The 21,316-nt window shown below is 34.2% G+C and overlaps 2 protein-coding genes across 2 annotated transcripts in view; both read left to right on the forward strand.

Moving 5' to 3' along the window:
• Window positions 1–31, forward strand: part of LOC138146564 (protein ITPRID2-like) — a 7,679-nt gene extending 7,648 nt beyond the window's left edge. The window contains exon 6 of the mRNA XM_069068574.1: window positions 1–31. This exon is cut by the window's left edge and continues 93 nt beyond it. Coding sequence (XP_068924675.1) covers window positions 1–16 — 16 coding nt within the window. The 3' untranslated portion in view covers window positions 17–31.
• ITPRID2 (ITPR interacting domain containing 2) overlaps window positions 32–21,316 on the forward strand; it is a 40,042-nt gene continuing 18,757 nt past the window's right edge. Inside the window, 8 exon segments of the mRNA XM_069068598.1 lie at window positions 32–48; window positions 169–172; window positions 279–612; window positions 1,319–2,010; window positions 15,808–15,880; window positions 16,993–17,084; window positions 21,066–21,312; window positions 21,315–21,316. The exon segment at window positions 21,315–21,316 is cut by the window's right edge and continues 819 nt beyond it. Coding sequence (XP_068924699.1) covers window positions 32–48; window positions 169–172; window positions 279–612; window positions 1,319–2,010; window positions 15,808–15,880; window positions 16,993–17,084; window positions 21,066–21,312; window positions 21,315–21,316 — 1,461 coding nt within the window.

A 21,316-nucleotide genomic window follows, 5' to 3' on the forward strand; every position in this document is an offset into this window, starting at 1 on the left:
AATGGCTTTTCTTTAGTGGAAATCTACTAAAATGAGACAGTCAATAAGGTGAGAGTATTGATTCATTTAGCGTTGTGTTGATTGGTTATTTTTTAAGGGTATTTAGTCAACTTTCTAAAAAATTCCTTGAAGGTAAAGACCTTTTGCTAGGTAGTATGCAACATCAAGGACAGTGCAGGCTTAAAAACTACTAACACCAAAATGGATAATGGCTTAAAGAGAGAATAGCTGCAAGGAAAAAAAATTATTTTATTATACTTTTTATTTTTAAATCTTAGGAAAACAAGATAGATTGTATTAGTTTTTTAACTTGCGTATCAAGTCAGTTGAGATTTTTGTCTTGGAATTTTGCTTTATTTTACTTCCCTCTCCACCCCATTCCCACCCCCATTCCCCTTCTTAGTGTTTCAGAACTACTGGAACTTTATGAAGAAGATCCTGAAGAAATTCTTTACAATCTTGGATTTGGACGAGATGAACCAGATATTGCTTCTAAAATTCCATCAAGATTTTTTAATTCATCATCATTTGCCAGAGGGATAGATATTAAAGTATTTTTAAGTGCTCAAATGCAGCGGATGGAAGTGGAAAACCCAAATTTTGCTTTAACAAGTAAGTTGCTGTTGTTGTTTTTATGGAACAAGTTATGATTTAGCAATCACAGTAAATACTTGTCTAATTTTCTAAACATACTCATTTTTTCAGGAATAGTATTTAAATGAAATGTTACCTTTATATTTAAAACTATGAATAATGATTTGAGTAACTTTTTATTCTCTAATAAAAAAATGATAGTCTAACTTAGATTCTTATAATTAATTTACAAAACTTATTCTGTGTGTCTCTCAGAAATAAGATATATTTACAATCTGTATTGATATTACCAAGAATAATTTACTTGCAAGAAACTTACCAGTTGTAGCTCAGATTTACCTCTTATGTTTTAGTTTTGGAAATGAGAGATGGGAGAAGGAGCCATTGTAATCATTAGATGAAATCATAGTCTAAAATTTCAGCAGTTTTCCTTGGTCATTTAAACTCATTTGTCTTTGTGTTTCCTTATATGGTCTCTGAATATTTAATAGGAAAATAAAAATCTGCCAGCTGTACCTCACAAACATATACTCTTGCCATTTTATATTTGCTTTGCTTTGTCATGTCAAAACCTGATAAATTCTGTACTTTGTGCTAAGACAGTGTATTCATAAAGGTACAAATAGAAACTATATGAAACTCAGATTAGAAAAAAGAAAGGATTGAGAGTTTTTCTTATTTAATATAACGTGACAAATTTAAATTTCTTTTTATCTTCATGTAGGCCGTTTTCGTCAAATTGAAGTGCTTACTACTGTGGCCAATGCTTTTTCTTCTTTATATTCTCAAGTTTCTGGGACTCCGTTGCAGAGAATTGGTAGTATGTCTTCTGTGATCTCTAACAAGGAGACAGATGCCCCTCCACCTTTAACTCGAAGTAACACTGCAAGTCGCTTAATGAAAACACTATCAAAACTGAACTTATGTGGGAATCAGTTAGCAGGAGAAAGTGCCCCATCCCCAACTGCTGAAAAAGGAAAAATTTCAAGTGTTCCTTGGACTGAAGAAAATGGCATTAAAAGTGATCAAAAATCACCCAAAAATGTAAAAAAGAAAGATAGTTCACCTTTGTTGGCCACAGTGAAAGAGGAGGTATCTGGTAATCCAACCAACATTATGGGCAGTGTTAATATTGAAAGACTTTCTGATGAAGTAAATAGTAATTTAAGCCAAGGAACAGAAGATGATCAAAATAAGGAATCTGAAAGTCATGAAATTAGAGAAGGTGAAGAATCTGGCATTATAGACTCTAATTTTAATACTGACTTTGACCTGTCCAGCAGTAGTGAGATAGAAAGCAGTGAGCTGAAAAATGTACATGCATCCACACCAGATAAAGAACCATGTGTACCAATACCAAACCCATCCATAAAGAACATAATGATATCGCAAAAGGACTCTTTTGAGATGGAAGAGGTAAGTAGAAAAATACTGGAACTGTGTTCAAGTAATGGGCGGTTTAAAAAAAAATCAGTCATTCGTATTTATTTCATAAGTATTCATAATTCATATAAACCCAGGTGTTTCTAAAACGAAACATAGCTGGATGAATGAAAACAGAGCTTTCAAGTTTTGACAGTGTTGGTGGTAAAAAAAAATTTCTCATATTCATAGGTGAAATAAACGATCATTTGCTGATGTAGGTGTGATTTTACATACATACACACATGTACATATGTGTATATATGTATTAGTATGAATGAAGAACTTGAGAACAGGTTTTGTTGGAGGTATGGAAAAATAGAACATGATGATATTGAGTCTTTGGAAATAAGATAAAGTATACACCTAAAGGGGAGGCAATAGGCATTCAACATTTTACCTTATGGTTCTGATTAGGGTTAATTATGCATCTAGTGTAGCAGAATTGGATATGACTAAAAGATTAATTTGATCAGATTTTATAAAGCATAGATGAGCTTGCTTTGAACAGTAAGAACTAGTAAACTCTAAGTTACAGAGAGAATGTAAACTTGAGAGTAGAAGCTGTTTGTGTTCCTAGCACAATGCCTCAAGTATAGTAGCATTAACAAATATTTGTTGATTAATGATTTCTTGCTTTTTGGAAAACTTCATTGATGGATCATGCAGAGAGCTCTGTAGCAATCAAAAAATTTGGTGTCATCTGATTTTCTTGCATTTGTGTAGGTTACTCCATTTCTACTAACTTAAAGCTAGCCCTCCAAAAGATTCTAACTTACTCTGATTTTACAAACTTTGTGTATATGTGTGTGTATGGGGGTGGGGAGGATTATCTAATTTCTTCCTTCTGAAATTTAATATCACATTCTACTTTATCCTTGAACTAGAATGCTTTTGAAAAAGATGTTAATCTGAAATAAATTTCACCCTGCTTTAATCAGTACTTTTTTAAAATAATAATTTGTTATCCATATTAAGAGTCTTTAAAATACTATGTTCACCTGATAAGATTTGAATATACTGTTTGCTTTACAATACTTTGATTACATTCTAAAACCTACATACAGACTATATGCAGTAGTATATTTCTTTTAGTCTCTTGTCACAGAGTAACATGGAACCTTAAACACTGGCCATGGTTTGGTTTTTTTTTTTACATCTTTAATTTTTTTAAACTGCAGATGTCTTATTTATCCTATAGATAAGGCTCACTGCTACTCGATAAACACTAAACTTGGAACTCTGAGATCTTTCAGTGTAATATCCATTGCTGGGATATCCAGTGCAGTCCTAGTAATCAAGTGACTAGTAGAAATTGCCAGGCCCAGTCTCTCCTCTGAGCTTTAGTCCTGCATCACCAATTGCATTATTAAACATTTTTACACTGAGTGTATGAATTAAACATTCCAAACTTTGAGACATCTTAAATTTATTATCTTTCACTCTAAACCCTCCCCTCTTGCAATTTGTCCAAGGCATTATCATCCTTCCAGTGTCTCTGCTTTATAATCTTGGTTATCTCTGTCCATCCTCCCTCAGTTCACATTTCTAATAGGTTGCCAAATCTTGCTTATTTTCTATTTTCCCTTCCAAACATCTCTTCCATTCAATGCCTTTTCTTTGCTCAGGCAGCTACCACTTTAGTGCAGGGCTTTATCATCTCTTGCTTAGATTGAATTGTCCAATTGGTGTCCCTGACTCAAGTCTCTGACCACTCCAGTCTGTTCTGCACACTGCTGCTAAAGTTCTTTTCCCTAAGCTCTGTTCTGACCATGGAGCTTCCCTACTTAACCACTTCCAGTGGCTTCCTATCTCAGCTAGAATAAAATCGGAATGTCTCTATGTTTACAGTCTAGCCCCAGCTTTTTTAGCTTTATTACATGTTCTCCTGTGCTCTGTGATCTAGCCAAATTGTTCTTCTCTCTGATTCATCTCTAATGACATCTCATCTCCCTTTTCTATCTCTTTGCATTGGCCATCCTCCATACTTGGCATACATTCCCTCTTACCTCTGCTTCATAGAGCTCCTTTCTTCCTTTATGATGTAGCTTAGGCACTGTCTTATTCATAAAGCTTTTTCTGATAATTCCTTCCTCCTCTTTACCCGACCTCCTAATAATCTCCTTTGTTCTAATTTACCTACTATGTGTATGTATGTTTTTATTAAATACATATATATTTATGCTATAAAGATTTTTATATGTGCTTGTCACAATGTAAGCTCATTGTGAGTAAGGATTATTTTGTTCTTTGTGCTTTTATTCCTGGCACCTTAGTACAGTATCTGGCACATGGTAGACACGTATTTCAAAATCAAGTTGGTTTTTTTTTGCCTTTTTTTTTTTTGGAGGGCAGTTGGGGTTAAGTAACTTGCCCAAGGTTACACGGCTAGTTTTTTTGTGTGTTAAGTGTCTGAGGCCGGAACCAAACTCTGGTCCTCCTAAGTCTGGGGCTGGCACGTTGCTCACCGTGCCACCTAGCCTCCTCCTAGAATTGATTCTTGATAAACAGGGGCATCCTTAGACCAGAATAAGAAGAGAGAGTTCTAAGATAACCAATATTCCAAATAGGACTTTATCAGCTTTCTTAGTAGCTATTATAAAGTTTCCAACAACAACATGTCTGACTCAGGAAAGACAAGCATCAGAGGTGATACTCAGACTGGGTTGGCCAGGCTCCAGTTCCCTTTTTCTATCTTTTGTACTTTGTTATACTTTGTTACTTTGTTTATACTGTTGTGTCTTCAAAACCTTTCTCTAGATACCCGGTGACCCTAATTTGGGTCTCAGTCAAATAATGGGAATCCATACCCTTAAGTGTCATGTTACTAATTGTCTTTTTTTCCCCTTCTTTTTGGTTTTGAAAGGGAAAAATTTATCTCAATCCAGAATTTTAGGGTTGGCTTCTAGGTAAGGAGAAACAATGTACCATCATAGAGCCATAGACTTGTAGATAGGATTAGGCACTGTGTGACTTTGGGCCTACAACTTAACCTTTCAGAGCCTATGTCTTCACCTGTAAACTAGGAATTTCTTGTACTACTACCTTACAAGGTTGTTGTGATTAAGAACTTTGCAGGCCTTAAAAGCACTATATAAACATATTTGTAGTTGTTATTCAACTAATAAACTTGATAAAACAATTGGGATTGAAACAGTTGTTTCAGTTGTGAAAATTGCCAAAAAACCAAAATACTCAGGATTATAAAGTTAGATATTTTGATAAGATCTAAAGGAACTGGAAAACCTCCCTCTCTCCAAAGTGTATAGATAGATAGATATAGATAGATGTACACCCTTAAACCTTGATTTGTCTAGATTAAATTGAGTGCTTCCTAAGCACATTTGAAATATGGAGAATTAAAGGGGAGAGTATTTTTGTTACTCAGGTTTGTTGAATTATAGACTTAAAATGACTAGCACTGTATTTTCAAGCCCCACACCCTCTCCCCATCCCCTTGGGATCCTTAAAGAAGTTTTATTAAACAATGGATAAAGACGGGAAGCATGTTACTTTATTTCCTTTTCTTCCAGTTAGATTTGGGGCATATTGACAGAAATGAGAACAATCCTACTAAAGCAACTTTTAGATCTCGATGAAAATGTGTTGTAACTTTTTGCAGTCTCTTTCCTTTGAATTTTGAGTTCTATTGGGAACTTACTTCCTGTGAAGACAGCCAGTAAGTATGAGTAAGAGTTCTTTCAAAAGAGTCTTTTTCAGTAAGTCAGTTCTCTTTAATAGATTAGCTGAACATCAGTCAGTACCAGTGGAGGGAAAAGAGTCTTTTGGGTTGTTAGGTAAGGCATTAAGTTCTGAAAGTGACATTGTGCCCGGAGGAAAGGAATACTACCAGGGTCAGAGGTGAGAAGCTTTGGCAGCAAGAAGTCTGACTTTTGAGAACCTGGCCATTGAAAGCAAAGAGAGACCATATATTAAATGGAAAAAAGAGCCAAGAAGCTGGGAAGACTAATCCAGGTCTGTAAAAATGCAGTTGTTTGTCCCATATAAAAAACACTGTTTCTTAATTTGCATGCCAGTTTGTTTACATTGAAGTATTTTTCAAACTATTCAAAATTATATTTACTTTTTTCAAACTTGCAAAATTAGAAATTAAATTTGGTTTTTCTGTTCATAATTACATAAGGTTTCTCTTGTTTTCCTTATGATGAATGTTACTACAGCAATGTGCTTTTCAAAACAACAGAGCAGTAATATAAGTGATTGATTAAGATCCAAATTAAAAATTACCCTACAACAGCAATGCCTCTTTGACAAGTTGGGAATACATTCTCTCCCACAGAGTTAGAATTATGTAACAATGAGCTAACTGATCTTGCATTTCTAGAGAGATTTTTGTCTTCACCTGCCTCTGTGAAATTAGTTTCTATGTGATATTTTCCTTATATCTAAGTAATTTGCCCAGGGTCAAGCATTAGTATGTGAATGTGCTGCTGTGATGGCATAACTATTGGCCATGTATGTGGATTTGTGACTCTCATTTGTAAAAGTGTTAAATATATATTTGTGTGCTCAAAATGAAGTTGCTACTGTTTACAGATTTAGGGACATTCATTTTTGGACTTTTACCCTCTTCAACTTTCGAATTTTTTTTTTTTACCAAAATTAGTGCAAACTTATTTTTATACTTATGTTTCAATCCCAATTGTTTTTATCCTGTATTCTTTTGTACTTTACTACAGTACATGTGAGCAGAACAATCTTTGTAATTATTTTGCTCTTACAGCCTAATTGTATATTTTGCTTTTCTTCTTTAGATTGTACATTTTCTCAGAACAAAGAAAGACTGCTTTTTTTAGAAAATAAGATGTTTTCTGCACAGTGATAATTTAGTAAATATTGTTAAATTAACAGGTTTGAATGTTTTGAGCTAAAGTCCCTGCCCTCCCAAGTTCTTATTCTTTGTAGAAATAAAGTACATCTGTGTATAACTGCAGTGTTTTTCAAGTTAAAATTTGTAGGTGATTATAGGATATTTTAGAGTTTGATGTGACCTCTCAAATCATCCATTTCCATATCCCAATCTTCACGTGAAAAAAACACATTGAGTAAATTTGCAAAAGTCGTGTTGCTAGTTAATGGCAGAGCCAGGATTAGAATCCAAGACTCTTTCTCCCAGTTCAGTTGATGTTCTTTCCAGTACTCTCATTCTACCTTCGTGGTATATAATATATATTATTAAGATTTTCTTTTGGATTCTTAAGATGCAAATCTAAATTGATTCAATGTGTTAAAATATGCAGCTTTGGTCTTATTTATTTATCTATATTTGTTTTTTGAGGAGATGCAGTGTTGTATATAGGGTAGAAAACTGACCTCAAAGCAGGAAGACCTGGGTTCAATTCTTGTCTCTTATTGAATATTAATTCTTTGATCATAGACAAATCATTTAAATCCTCAGTGCTTTGGAGCAACTCTATAAACTAAGTTGCAGAGAAGGTGCAAACCTTCCCATCATCGGAAGTCAGATGTCTAATCCTTATTTCCTATCCTTTTCCAGTAAAATGTGTTTTCTCTTTATTAAAGATTTCTGATAAAGATCAAATTTAAAGTTAAAATGTCCACCTGTTGATAGTGTTATTAAAAGAAGACACAGGAATGTTCTAGAATACACAATTAATACTTTTGAAATCAGGGCACACGTTTGATAAATAGCAAAACAGCATTTTTACCATTCTTCTGGAATACCAATTTAGAGTGTTTATTTTTTTAAGTTATCTTTCACTATGATGCATATATAATATTGGGGGAATTTTTTGAAGAGATAGGGATTTGGTCATTTATAAAGTAACATAAGTATGTTCTATATATCTTAGGAATTTCCAGTTCCAGAATTTTGAGACAATAGGAATTCATCTTTCCTACTGCAAGCCTTTAGAAAGTTTCAAAATTAATGAAGAATACTTCTTTGGGCATCTTTAAAGGATTGAAAATGCACGTTAGGAAATAGGAAAAGGGTGTCATCACAGGTCTCATCATAGTGTGATCCATTTGAGATTTAAACATTTACCTTTGCAAAAAAAATTAAAATTATAAGACACAAATGTTCTTTTTTATTTCAGTAGCCCATAGAATATCATAAATTCAGTTATTGTTTTGAGTCTGTTGCCTCTGCTATAGTGGTTACTAAACATATCTAATTTTAGTAAGTAGAAAATAGTGATTAAGATTTTAGCTGCTCTTCTAAGACAGAACCATCAAGCTGTCTTGTCAGAAAAAGAAAGGAATAGTTGAAATTTAGTGGTTTGATTATAATCTTGATGGCTTAATTTTTTTCTTTAAGAGGATAAGAGTTTGGTCAGTTATAAAATAACACAGCTATGTGACCAAATTGCATTTGGGAAATTGCAGTATTTTTTAATGATTCCAAGTTCTGGTTAACACTAGTATTTTTCTGATGACAACATGGAAAACAACTAAAGGAATTGATTCTGTAGGTCATCCAAAGAACAATGGAGAGAGATAGAGCATGAGTAGTCTATAAAATATTACTAATGAAAATTGTGTAGGAAAGTGGTGTAAAATACAGTATCCAAAAATATATACGATCAGAAAAGAAGATGGACTGGTCCCAATAGATAGTCTTTGTTGCACTGGCATCGATGAAATGTAAAGGAATCTAGAGGAAGGTCTTCAGTAGTCTGTGTGTACCTCCCCATGAAGGATTTATAAAACTCAGCCACAAGATTAAAACAGGATGAAAGTTATGGTTATGTTGCATTCTTAATCCAACGCTGGTAGAGGTAATACACATTTTGTCAGAATCTATCATGGAGCTATCAAAGTATGCTAAAAATCATGAAAGGAAATTTTTAAAAATTTCCAGGTTTCTAGGGAGGTTTTATGTTTTTATTCTTTCAGTCTTCCTAGTTCAACCACTTTCCCCTCAAAACCTTTGAAATTGCCTACTTATATTTGAGATAAGCGTGAGACTAGATAGAGTTCATGTTAAAAGCCATTGATGGAAATGGCATGTTGATGCCCACATTTTTGGTCCAATTCTTCTACGTTGTCTGTCTGCCACTAATAGTATCAGAGAATCACAGGACATTATAGCTGAACAAGACCTTAGAAGTCATCCAGTCCAGTTTTCCTGTTTTGTAGACAAGAACTCTTGGAAATTATATGACTTGCATAAGGAGAAATAACGAAGAAGTGGCAGAATTGGGACTTTAACTTGGGCCTTCTGACTTTAAGTTAAAGACACTTTTTACTAAAGTTACACGTTGACATTAAGCATGTTACTTTCACAGGATCATAGAATTAGATCTAGAAGGTCACCTAGCCAACCGCCCCCTCATTTTAGAAATAAATAAACTGAGGCCAAAGAAACCAATTAACAAGGTTCACCCCTGATAGGTGAGAGTGACAAGATTTAAATTCAGGTCCTTCCATATTAAAGTTCTCTTTCAGTTGTGTACCATGTTTTCTCTCGCTTTTACAAAAACTTTCTTAGCCTTAGTTTTCATATATAAAATAAGGTTTATGTAATTTTATATATAAAATGTATATATAAACATACAGTGTATATAATTAATTCCATCATCCCCCCTCTCATCCTCTTCCCCCCTACTATCCTGTAGGGTGAGATACCCTATTTAGTGTGTATGTCATTCCCTCCCCAAGCCAAATTCAATGAGAATAAGGTTGACCCATTCACTTTTGCCTTCCTATTCTTCCCCTCCGTTGTAACCATTTTCCCTTGTCTCTTCTATATGAGATAGTTTACCCCATTCTGTCTCTCCCCATCTCCTCTCATTATATTCCACTCTTACCTCTTAATTTCACCTTTTAAGTATCATCCCTTCCTGTTAAATTGGTCCTGTGCCCTCTATGTATACCTGTAAACATATATACACACACTCACATATGTATTCATATGCCCATATACCCTCGTATATAGACACACACACACATATTTCTATTCCCTTCAACTATTTTCATACTGAGAAAAGTTTCATCAGTTACAATTATTGTTTTTCCATGTAGGAATATTAATAGTTCAACTTTGATAAATTCCTTATGATTTCTTTTCCCTGTTTACCTTCTCAAGCTTCTCTTGCTTCTTGTATCTGGATGTCAAATTTTCTATTCAACTCTGCTTTTTTTCATTAAGAATACTTGAAAGTCCTCTATTGCACTGAATGACCATATTTTCCCCTGAAACATGATACTCAGTTTTGCTGGGCAGGTGATTCTTGGTTTTAATCCCAGCTCCTTTGACCTCCGGAATATCATATTCCAAGCCCTTCGATCCCTCAGTGTAGAAGCTGCCAGATCCTGGGTTATCCTGATTGTGTTTCCACAATATTCAAATTGTTTCTTCCTGGCTGCTTGTAATATTCTCTCCTTAATCTGGGAATTCTGGAACCTGGCTATAATATTCCTAGGAGTTTTCTTTTTGGGATCTTTTTCAGGAGGTGATTGTTGGATTCTTTCAACCTTCATTTTGCCTTCTGGTTCTAAAACATCAGGGCAGTTTTCCTTGAGGATTTCTTGGAGGATGATTTCTAGGTTCTTTATTTGATCATGGCTTTCAGGTAGTCCAATAATTTTTAAATTATCTCTCCTAGATCTACTTTCCAGGTCAGTGGTTTTTCCCATGAAATATTTCACATTGCCTTCTATTCTTTCATTTGTTTGGATAACAGCATCTTGATTTCTCATAAAGTCATTAGCTTCCATTTGCTCCATTGTAATTCTGAAGCAATGATTCTCCTCAGTGAGCTTTTGAGATTCTTTTTCCATCTGGTGAATTCGGCTTTTTAAGGCGTTCTTCTCCTCATTCCCTTTTTGAGCCTCTTTTGCCATTTGAGTTAGTCTCTTTTTTAAGGTGTTATTTTCCTCAGTCAGGCTGTTGACTCTCATTTCGTAATTTTCTTGCATTATTCTCATTTGTCTTCCCAATTTTTCCTCCACTTCTCTTATTTGCTTCTTAAGGCCCTCTATGGCCTGTAACCAGCTCATATTTTCCTTTGAAGCTTTTGGTGCAGGAGTTCTGACTTCACTGTCTTCCTCCTGTTTTATGCTTTGCTCTTTTTTGTCCCCAAAATAGGAGTCTAATGTTGGAATCTTCTGTCTGCTTTGTTTCCTTTGCCTGGTCATGTCACCCCTCAGTCACTTGACCCCTGGGCTTTTTGCCCCAGTAGGACTCTGCCACCAGACAGGGGAGCTTTCGTCCCAAACGCTGGGGTTTTCTCAGCTGCTGGAGGTATTACATGGGTGCCCTCTCTGAGGTCTCCATATGCTCTGGCAAGCTGGACACACACCCCAGGACCTCCACCCTAGATTGCAATCCAGATCCTAGCAGGTTAAAGCAAGAGCGATTACCCCTCACACTGGTCACTTGGTCCCCCTACACTCTGTAGGCCAGGAGCTGAAGCTGTCAGGTGGCGCTGGCTGGCTGTGTCAACTTCTCAGTGGCTTCTTGCCCTGGAGGCAAAAGCTGATGTACTCCCACTTACTGGGTCCCAATGTCAAGACTGCACTGACCTCTCCCTTTGTCCTTCGCATCTATGTGTTGATGATTCTGGAAATGGCCACAGCTACTCCTGATCTGGAGTCCCTCCGCTAGCGGATGGTTAGACCCGCCCTGGGCCTAAAACCTCAGGCTCCCGGGGCCTGGCTGCGCTGGCCTATTCCTGCCGGCCTGCTGGGCTGTCCTCAGTGGGAGGTTAGCTTCTCTGTCTCATTTTGTGGGTTCTGCAGCTCCAAAGTTTGTTCAGAGTCCCCTTTTTACATTGTTGGGGAAGGTGGAAGCCGGAGCTTCTCAGAAGTCCTGCTTCTACTCCGCCATCTTCATGGATATAATTTTTTTTCAAATTATAATGAAAAACTTAACGCTTAAAAATGTAATATGCAAATATTTGAGATAGGTATTAACTATAGTTGTTGATGTTTTTCTCTATAGCAGTATAGAGAAGTACATTGTACTTTGGATCATCTTTTTGGTTAAACTCTTTACTGAGGTTCTTTAGTAGCTTATGGAGGCCCTAGAAGGGTAACCAGTCAAATTCTGCAGATAGTTAATAGTGTTATATAAATGTTCCAGTGTTTTTGTAATCATTTCATCAATGAACAGAATCAATTCATCAATGAACAGAATCAATATTAACTGTAAAACTGGAAGGAAAAAAACATTTGTATGTATTTGGTTGTAATGTTTTTTACTTCATTCTGTTGTCATTTCTGGTATATTTTAGAGTACATTGTTGTGACATAAGTACACATAAATTTTTTTTTAAAATTTAATACACAGAGGGGCAGCTAGGTGGCACAGTGAATAAAGCGCTGGCCTTGGAGTCAGGAGGGCCTGGGTTTGGATCCAGCTTCAGACACAACACAAAAAATAGCCGTGTGACTTTAGGCAAGTCACTCAACCCCAATTGCCCTCCAAAAAGCAAAAAAAAAAAGTTAATACATAGTACCATATGTTAAAAAATTAAGTTAGTACATTTTTTCCCAGAGTTTGTAATGAACTTCTGATCCAAATGTTGTGACAAGTACTATATCCACAATTATGTCATTATTTACCTCATCTGTTAAGAGAGAGGTCTTAATAAACCATGACTAAAACAAAAAATTAAAACCAGAAGAGCCAATTGTGCTGGTAATAAAGTTTTTCCAAAAACAAGAACAGACTTCAGTTATGTAGATCCATTCCATATCATTTTTTACTTAATGTGGTAGTACCTGTTGCATAAAATTGTAACATTTTAAATATTTTTTGCTCTGCTTTAATAAGATACTAAATATATATTTTTTTAATTTTCTTTATTTTTAAATATTTAATTTAGAAGAGTAATTCTTTTAATGTTATAGAATCTGGGAGGAATTTAATATGTAATTATTTCAAAGATTGTCTACTGATGATATTTTATTTACAGCTTTACATTTGAGGTAATGCATTGTTTTAGAAATTTTGTTATTCTGTTTTATGACAGATTACAAATAGAAGCATAATAGCTAGTCTTTATATAGGACTTTAAGGTTTACGAATGCATTTATGTAATTGAAAAACTGAAATTTCATAGTTTAGTAAGTTGTATTGTAATGTTAAATTGAAAGCTGAGATTCCTGGAGCATTCTTCTAGTGATTATAGTGCTGAGTTAAAATTACTTAAAGTGAACTTTAAAAAAAAGTCTAGACTTGAATACAACCTAATAATAGATCTTTTGTTGAGTATGAAAATAAAATGCATTTTCTTGGCCTTTGAATTAAACAAAGCCTTTCCTGTTGAACTTTTTTCTATGAGCAGTTTTGGAGGGGAAAAAAAAAGAGTTATATAACACTGCAAATTTTATATATTTACAAAAGGAAAAAGTTCGGTCTGTTTTCCATGTTTCTCTAATTGAAAATATTATTTGGAGTTGATAGTTTCAAGCAGTTAATATCCTCCAAATATTTTAGATGACCATAAACTATTGTAGCTAAGACTCTGAGAGGATAAAGTATAATGAATTTTTAGATGTGTATTTGCCTTGTACAATCCTATGGAGATAAATTTATCAGTTTTTTAATATTGGTCCAGTTGAGCAAATCATCTTGCCCCATAAGCTTTGGTTTCCTTCTCTTAAAAGGACAAGTAATAGGTAGATAATCTCTTTAGGTTCCTTCTGACTCCTGACATTCTGTTTCTGTATTTTGATGAAGCTATTATAAACCTTCTTGGTGTTCATGTATGTCATTAAATTATGTCGTGCTCCTAATCAGCTTCATGTTTAATGACATGATGGCTTTTTAGATAGTGTTGAGAGATCCTCACAAACATTCTATGGTTTAGAACTGCAGACTCAATATATATTAAGAGGCTCTCACCTACTGTTGGAAATATTAACCTTGTTGAAATTTTCTATACTATTTCAATTTAAATTTTACAGGATAGGGCAGCTGAGATTAAATATCATTAAATAATGAAATTAGTTTTGAAATTGTTCCTAAAATTAGTGTTCTCTCTATTTTAAAGATATTTGATTTTATAAATAATCAGACAAAAGGACTTCAGCATGCCTTACAGCTAGATTCATATAGTTTTTAAAAACCTTAAAGTAACAAAAGTTTTAATTAGGTATTATATTCACTTTATATTTATTTACTTCTTTAATGATATCTTTCTCCACTTCATAACTCTCTAAATATCAATATATATATATTGATAATATATCAATAAATAATATGACATGTAAGTATATACCTTGTAAAGTCTATGTTGTTAAAAGTTTTATAGTGTATGTGTGGAGGAGGGTGGGCATCAAGGCTCATCTTCAAAGGGGAAGAAATTTAACCTCATTTTGTCACCTTTGTACCTCAGCTACCTGTCCTACTGTTTTGACGAGATTTTTTTATCTTATTGGAATATATTAGATAATTGCAGAAAACAGTAAAAGAGAATTGAATAGACTGGTAGAGTCCATGATTTGTATTTGGAAAGGGTACCATGGTATCTAAATGAGTGAATGAATGCATGTGTGCATTAATATGTTTACATACAGGATAATACATCTGTTAAGAAATCCATCAAAGTTGCTGGAAGGACTCTTTTTCTACAGGTTCTTGGTGTGAGGACAGAACCAGAACTAGATGGCAGGTTGCTGATAACTTTATCTGGAGAATAAAAGTTGTTTTAAATTAAGCTGACTGTAAATTATAATACAACACAAAGGAATCTTAACAAGAGACCTTTTGGGGGGGGGGTTAGGCAATTGGGGTTAAGTGACTTGCATAGGGTCACACAGCTAGTAAGTGTTAAATGTCTGAGGCCAAATTTGAACTCTCATCCTCCTGACTCCATCACTGGTATTCTCTCCACTGTGCTACCTAGCTGCCCCTGAGACCTTTTTTTAATAATACCTTTTTTTTTTTTTTAATAATACTTTTATTTACTGCTGGAAGGTACAATTATTCATGATGCACAGTTACTTAATCTGTGATAACTCAAGTTCCAATAAACTTTGAGTGAACAGTAAGGGTAGGCTTACTGTTTCCACACTTTACCTAGAATATATGTATGCCATGTCTAGTTTCTAATGAAGCACTCCCAGAAAAGGAGATTAGGGACAAAATAAGGAGGTTGCTCTTGTAACATTTTTTCCTAGGCAGCTAGGTGGCACAGTGGATAGAGCACTGCCCCTGAGTTCAAATCCAGGCACAGACACCTACTAGCTATGTGACAAATGATGTAACCATTGTCTGCCACAGTTTTCTCAACTTTAAAATAGGGATGATAATAACAACACCTATCTCCCAGGGTTTTTAGGAGATAATATTTGTAAAACACTTAACATGGTGATTGGTACATGGCAGATACTTTAGTGCTTCTTCCCTTCCCCAGGGTTGCTTCTACTTAACAGAAGTTCTACTTTTAAAGACTTTGTCATGGGATTCTTTATTCTATTCAATATTTATTTTTGTCATTGAATACAATTGTTCGTATGTTCAGTTATTTTTATTTGATGGCTTATGACGCTAGAAACTATTATTCTCCTTTGTAGTTATTAACTAGACAATTTAATTATTAAATTGAATTGTAAGGGATTCTAGCAACTAAAAGATGAACTTTGTTTTGTCTCTTTTAAAATATGACAACAACTTTGACACATATATTTGTGATTTTATTCTCACAAGTTTCCTTCTCCAGCACTAGGCAACCTAGTTGAATGTTATTTGATTTATTTTTTAGTTAAATTAGCTTGTGTTCTGTTGCTGTCAACCATCTATTCTCATTATTTGCCTTAGAGCATTCTGACTCTTAATGACTTGAATCTCTTCCATAGGTTCAAAGTACAGAGGGAGAAGCTCCACATGTTTCATCCACTTGCCAGCTGGGTCTTACCAAATTAAAAAGAGGTAATCAGACATTATAGCTATTTGTTCCATGGGGTTACTGCCGAAGTGATGTTAACTGATTTGGAAATGGAATTTTATCTGATTGTCAGCATCAGGAATATATGTACAAGAATATAAGATGAAAATCAATAACTAATATGTACATGTTGCATTATTGTTTAGAAGATAACCTTTTTTGTTAGTAATGAAAATCTTAAGCTCTACATGTCATACTCATTTCTGTGTTCTGGTTAGATGTTAGATTTTACCACAAATGAAAGGTAGGGATCAAAGTGGTAAAGCTATTAACTGCCATCTGCCTTTTTGGTACTTGAAAATATGATGGCATTATGCACTTCTCATTTGTTAAAATGTAAAGTAGGGCTCCTTGTTTAGAAAATATGGTGCGTTACCCAATAGACAACTAGTAGTTAATTAACTTGGTTAAAATTCTCTTCAGACCACTGTTACAAGTTGATTGGCACCATAGCCTTTCTCCCATCCCTGGTTATAAATCATTAGCTCATTATAAAGTACCTTTGATTTTGGGGCCTATTGCATTTGCTTTTTAGAATTTAACTAAAGCAAAATTGCCAGCTCTTTTTAAACCTCAAAAGACAGTGATACTTGGAGAAAATGAAGTGGCTAATAAAGAGGTAGGAATCTCTTTTTAAAACCTTTTTGCATAATTTATAACCTGTTTTCACTATTTTTAGATTCACACAGATCTTTCTATGAATATAGATACTGTCCCCTCTTCCCCTTCATTGCTAAAGTTTTTATATTTCATCAAGAGCTTAAGTATACTTACATAATAAGAATTTTCTTTTTTGTATGTAGTTTAGAATTACTTTTCTTTGAGGCTGATTCTACCTGAAGAATATAAATCAACAAAAGACTTATTCCTAATACTTATATTTAAAAGGATTTCTGACTTGAGTCAGAGATAAGCATTTTAATATAATGTGAGCCCTAAGGTTTAGTGTTCAGTAGAAAATTTAGATCTGCTTTAACTTTTGAAAATATTTTATATAAATCAAAACAAAAGTTATGCACAATAATATTAGTATCAAAGTCATTTCTGTAACAATGTTTGAATTAAAATTTTCATAGGCATTTTTTTTTTTTGGTAGATCAGCTATTACGTACTGCAAGTCAGCATTCTGATAGCAGTGGTTTTGCTGAAGATTCTTCTACAGATTGCCTTTCACTTAATCACCTTCAGGTAAGATGTGTACAATTCGGTGATTATCATGATACACTTCTTCATTCTAAACAAAATATGCTACTATAATTTTTCTGTTTGGGGCTTGGTCCCATCCAGTAACTTTTCTTTCTGTAACTTACCATTGAGGCCATAATTCCTTCTGGCATTTAGATGAATTTGTTTACCCAAATGCCTGCATACTGACTGTAGGTTTTCATTTTTTAAAACCTCCTATTTTAATAATCATTTAAACTCTCTGAACTTTATAAGTCCTTCATTTTTGTTTTGGGACTTCCAGAAAGCCAATAGTTTATCTCCTAACATTTCAGTTATATATTTTGTTTTATATTTCCTATCCTAATTGTGTTTTTTTGAGTGTTGATAATCTTTTTTTTTTTTTAATGAGTCATTTCAGGCCCTCAACAGTACTCATGAGGCACTATGTTTTGTGAACTAAATGTTGTACTACTTTCTATGATAGGAGAATTGAAATGTTCAAGTTATTGCCTCTTCTCATGGAACTAATGACCTGGTTAGGAGTACATAGTATTTATATGTTAAAAAAACTTAAACATCTTTAAAACAGTTGGTGAGTGAAAATTAATTTAGTGGTAATAGTAAAATAAACTTGGAGGATTATAAGGATCAGCGGGAAAGGGGAAACATTAAAGAATGATCAGAGTGAGATGCAATGAGTCAGGAAAACCTTCCTTAGCTAAGTTCTGATCCATATGTTTATAGGGAGGGCTACTGGCAGAGAGAAAATAAATAGAAAAATGGAATGAATGGTTAGAAACATACAGATGGTATGTGTATAAAAGATGGAAAACAGGATTGTTTAATTGGAATTGTAGAGAATCTATATTGTGAATTAATTAGGAGTGGTAGTGACAAAATATGAAATGGGAAAGTATAGAAAATATTGGAGCACTGAAGAACCAATAGAAGAAATGAGTTTTGTTATTTTAGACATTACTTACTATAGAATATTTACCTGTAAAAATTGAAAATGGTGTTTGAGAAAAATTAGAAATAGTTATGTGTAAGATGGATTGGGAAAGGAAGCTAAAAGTTCACATATAAACAAAGGAAGAAGCCTGGTTCAAGAGAAGGAGAGCTAAACATTAAAGATTAAGACTTAGGTACCTAAGTTCTAATTGGGCTTTTACTGTTTCTATATGACCTTAGAGAAATCAGTACTCTTTAGGATAGGGCTTCTTAACCTTTTTTGTGCCACTGACATCTTTGGCAGTCTATAAAACTATACACACCCTTTGACCTAGCAATAGCACTACTAGGTATTTGTACCAAAGAAACAAATCAAAAAAATGGAAAAGGACCTATACATACAAAAATGTCTATAGCAGCTCTTTTTGTGGTGGCAAAGAATTGGAAATTGAGGGGGATACCCATCAGTTGGGGACTGTTTGAACAAATGGTATATGATTGTGTTGGAATGCTATTGTGCTACAAGAAATGACAGGGAATGTAGTTTTAGAAAAACCTGGTAAGACTTAAGGAACTAATACAAAGTGAAACGAGCAGAACCTGGAGAACATTGTACACAGTAACAACAATAGTATACAATGATTAACTATGAATGACCTGACTATTTTTAGCAATACAGAGATCCAAGACAGTTTTGAAGGGCTTACATGAAAAATACTAACTACCTCCAGAGAAAGGAGTAATGGAGTCTGAATGTAGATTAAAGCATGCTATTCTTAATTTTTTTCCACTTTTTTTGTGGGGGTGGGGGGGAGCGGAGTCCTATGTTTTCTTTTATAGCATTACTAATATGGAAATATGCTTTGCATGACCACACATATATAACCTATATCAAAATGCTTGCTGTCTTAGGTAGGGAGGAATGATGGGAAGGAGGGAAAGAATTAGCACTCAAATTTTTTTTAAAAAAATGAATGTTAAAAAATGCTTTTACATGAAATTGGGAAAAATTAAAAGATTTTTTAAAATAAAATTAATGGGTCGTAAGTTAAGAATGCTTTTGAAGCACTCCCTAATTTTACCTTTTTACTCTCCAGAGATTCCCAGCTGAAAGTGATTATCTCCCATACCTCAGAAATGATTAAAACACTACCTAGATCTCTTCTTAAACTTCACTCTATTTCACTTTGTATTATGCTCATTTGTTTTTGTGTTGTATCCTTTCATCCCCAACCAAATGGTGAGTTTCCTTGAGGATACAGACTATATGTGGTTTTTCAACTTTGTATCTCCCACTTGTTGTGCGGTACCTTACAGCTGTGCTACAGAACAGCAGGAACTGGATGGAGTCCAAAGACCAGGATTTTAACCCTTGGTCTGTCAGGATTAGTAGTTATATAATCTAAGTATATATTTTTTTCGATTTAGGGTTCTTTTCTTATGTTCCTAACTTTTAACTTTCTTTTCAATTCATCCTATACAGTTATTTCTAACAATCTTTCTCACACACTGTTTTCAGTTATGCTTTTCTAGGTAAAAAAAAATTTACAGCAACTAATGTTTAAAGTAACAAAACTCTATTCTGCTGTGTCTTCATAACTCTCCAGCATTTTCTGTACCATCCCTTGTCATATTTTGTCATTCTTACTCCTAATTAATTCACAACACAAATTCTCCACCATTCCAGCTAAGCAAAATTGTTCTCCATCCTTTATATGCATGCCCACCTATGTGCTTCTGACCATTCCATTTTTCCATCTATCTCCTGGAGTACTTGATTATATACTTAAAGTATATATTCATCTGTAAAATGCAGATAATTTATTCATTATTTTTACTCTTTTTTATAGAGCTGTTGTTAGGATGAAATAAGATTATAGATGGAAAATACTTTATAAATCATAAAATGCTGTAGTAATGCCAACTGTTGTTATATTCAGTTCAGCAAGCTTTATTAACTACTTTCTATGTACCAGACACTGTGGTAGTCCTCAGGGATACAAATACAAAGAATGAAACAGTCCATATTCTCAAACTGCTCACATTCTGATGGGAGAGACAACAAACAAATGTGCAAGGTATCCCAAAAGTCTTAGAGCAATTTTATGCTGTAATTATGCAGTTTAAACAGTTTAAAACTGCATTAAGACTTTTGGAACATTCTCTGTGTGTGTGTGTGTGTGTGTGTGTGTGTGTGTGTGTGATATAAAGACATCAAATACAAAGAAAAATACAATATAGTTTGTTTTGGATATGGTGAATGATAAATTGAATTTATCCTAGTGGAAATGTCCACTTGGCAGTATATGAAGCTCAGAAGAAAGACTAGGGCTATATATATATAGATTTCTGAATCCTTTGCAAAGAATAATCCTGCACATGTACTGTAAAGTGACTTTTACTTTATTTTTAATCTTTTTTCATATCAGAATCTCATTCTAGTAATGAATTTTATTGATCTCTTACATTGAAGTTCTTTTCCTTAAAGATGCTATTTTGAGTCAGTTCAAACACTAGTATAATTACATAATTTCTCAGAATGTTAGTGCTTTTGCATTTTGCTTAACCATTACTTTATATATTGCAAAATCTTTATGACTTTAATTTTAGACTTCAGACATTTCATTCAAATGAAGAAAAAGAGCAAGGTAGTTGCTGCTTTCACATTCTAATGATGGGAGACAATACATATAGAAGGGTTCAGGAATACTTCATTCAAATGGAAGGCTCAGGGGTCCTTTTTTCCGCCGTCAAATTGTGATTGTGTAATTTATTAAAACTATATCTAGAAGTTACCGTAGAGATCATCCAGTTGACTTTTACAGTTTAGAGTTGAGGAAACTAAAGATTTAAGAGTTAGAAGGACTTTTCATGATTGGTAAAGTCAACATTTGACCCCAGGTCTTCTGACTTCAGATTCAATGTTTTTGCTACCATACCCCATTGCCCTATTTTCTAATACATTAGTAATGTCAACATAAAAATCCCCTGTCAGTCAGAGATTGTATTTTGTATTTCTCAGCATCTACTCTCCTTTTATTCCCTCCCCAGGTTCATGAACCTCTGCAAGCTATGGGAAGTAGTGCTGATAGCTGTGACAGTGAAACAACAGTTACATCACTTGGTGAAGACCTTATAACACCCCCTGCAAAAGACCAGCCTTACTTTAATGACTCTGAGGATGAATCTTTCATACATCTCCAGGAAGGAAAAGAGAAGATAGCAACAACAGTTGAAAAGAGAAAGATAGATAATCAGAACCTCCTGATATGTGAGAATGTGCAGAGTAAAGGAAGTGAACA

This window comes from Petaurus breviceps, unplaced genomic scaffold (genome assembly GCF_028583685.1).
Source record: "Petaurus breviceps papuanus isolate PSGF00001 unplaced genomic scaffold, PetGlider_PUasm1.0 90763, whole genome shotgun sequence".
In the NCBI taxonomy this organism is placed as follows: Eukaryota; Metazoa; Chordata; class Mammalia; order Diprotodontia; family Petauridae; genus Petaurus; species Petaurus breviceps.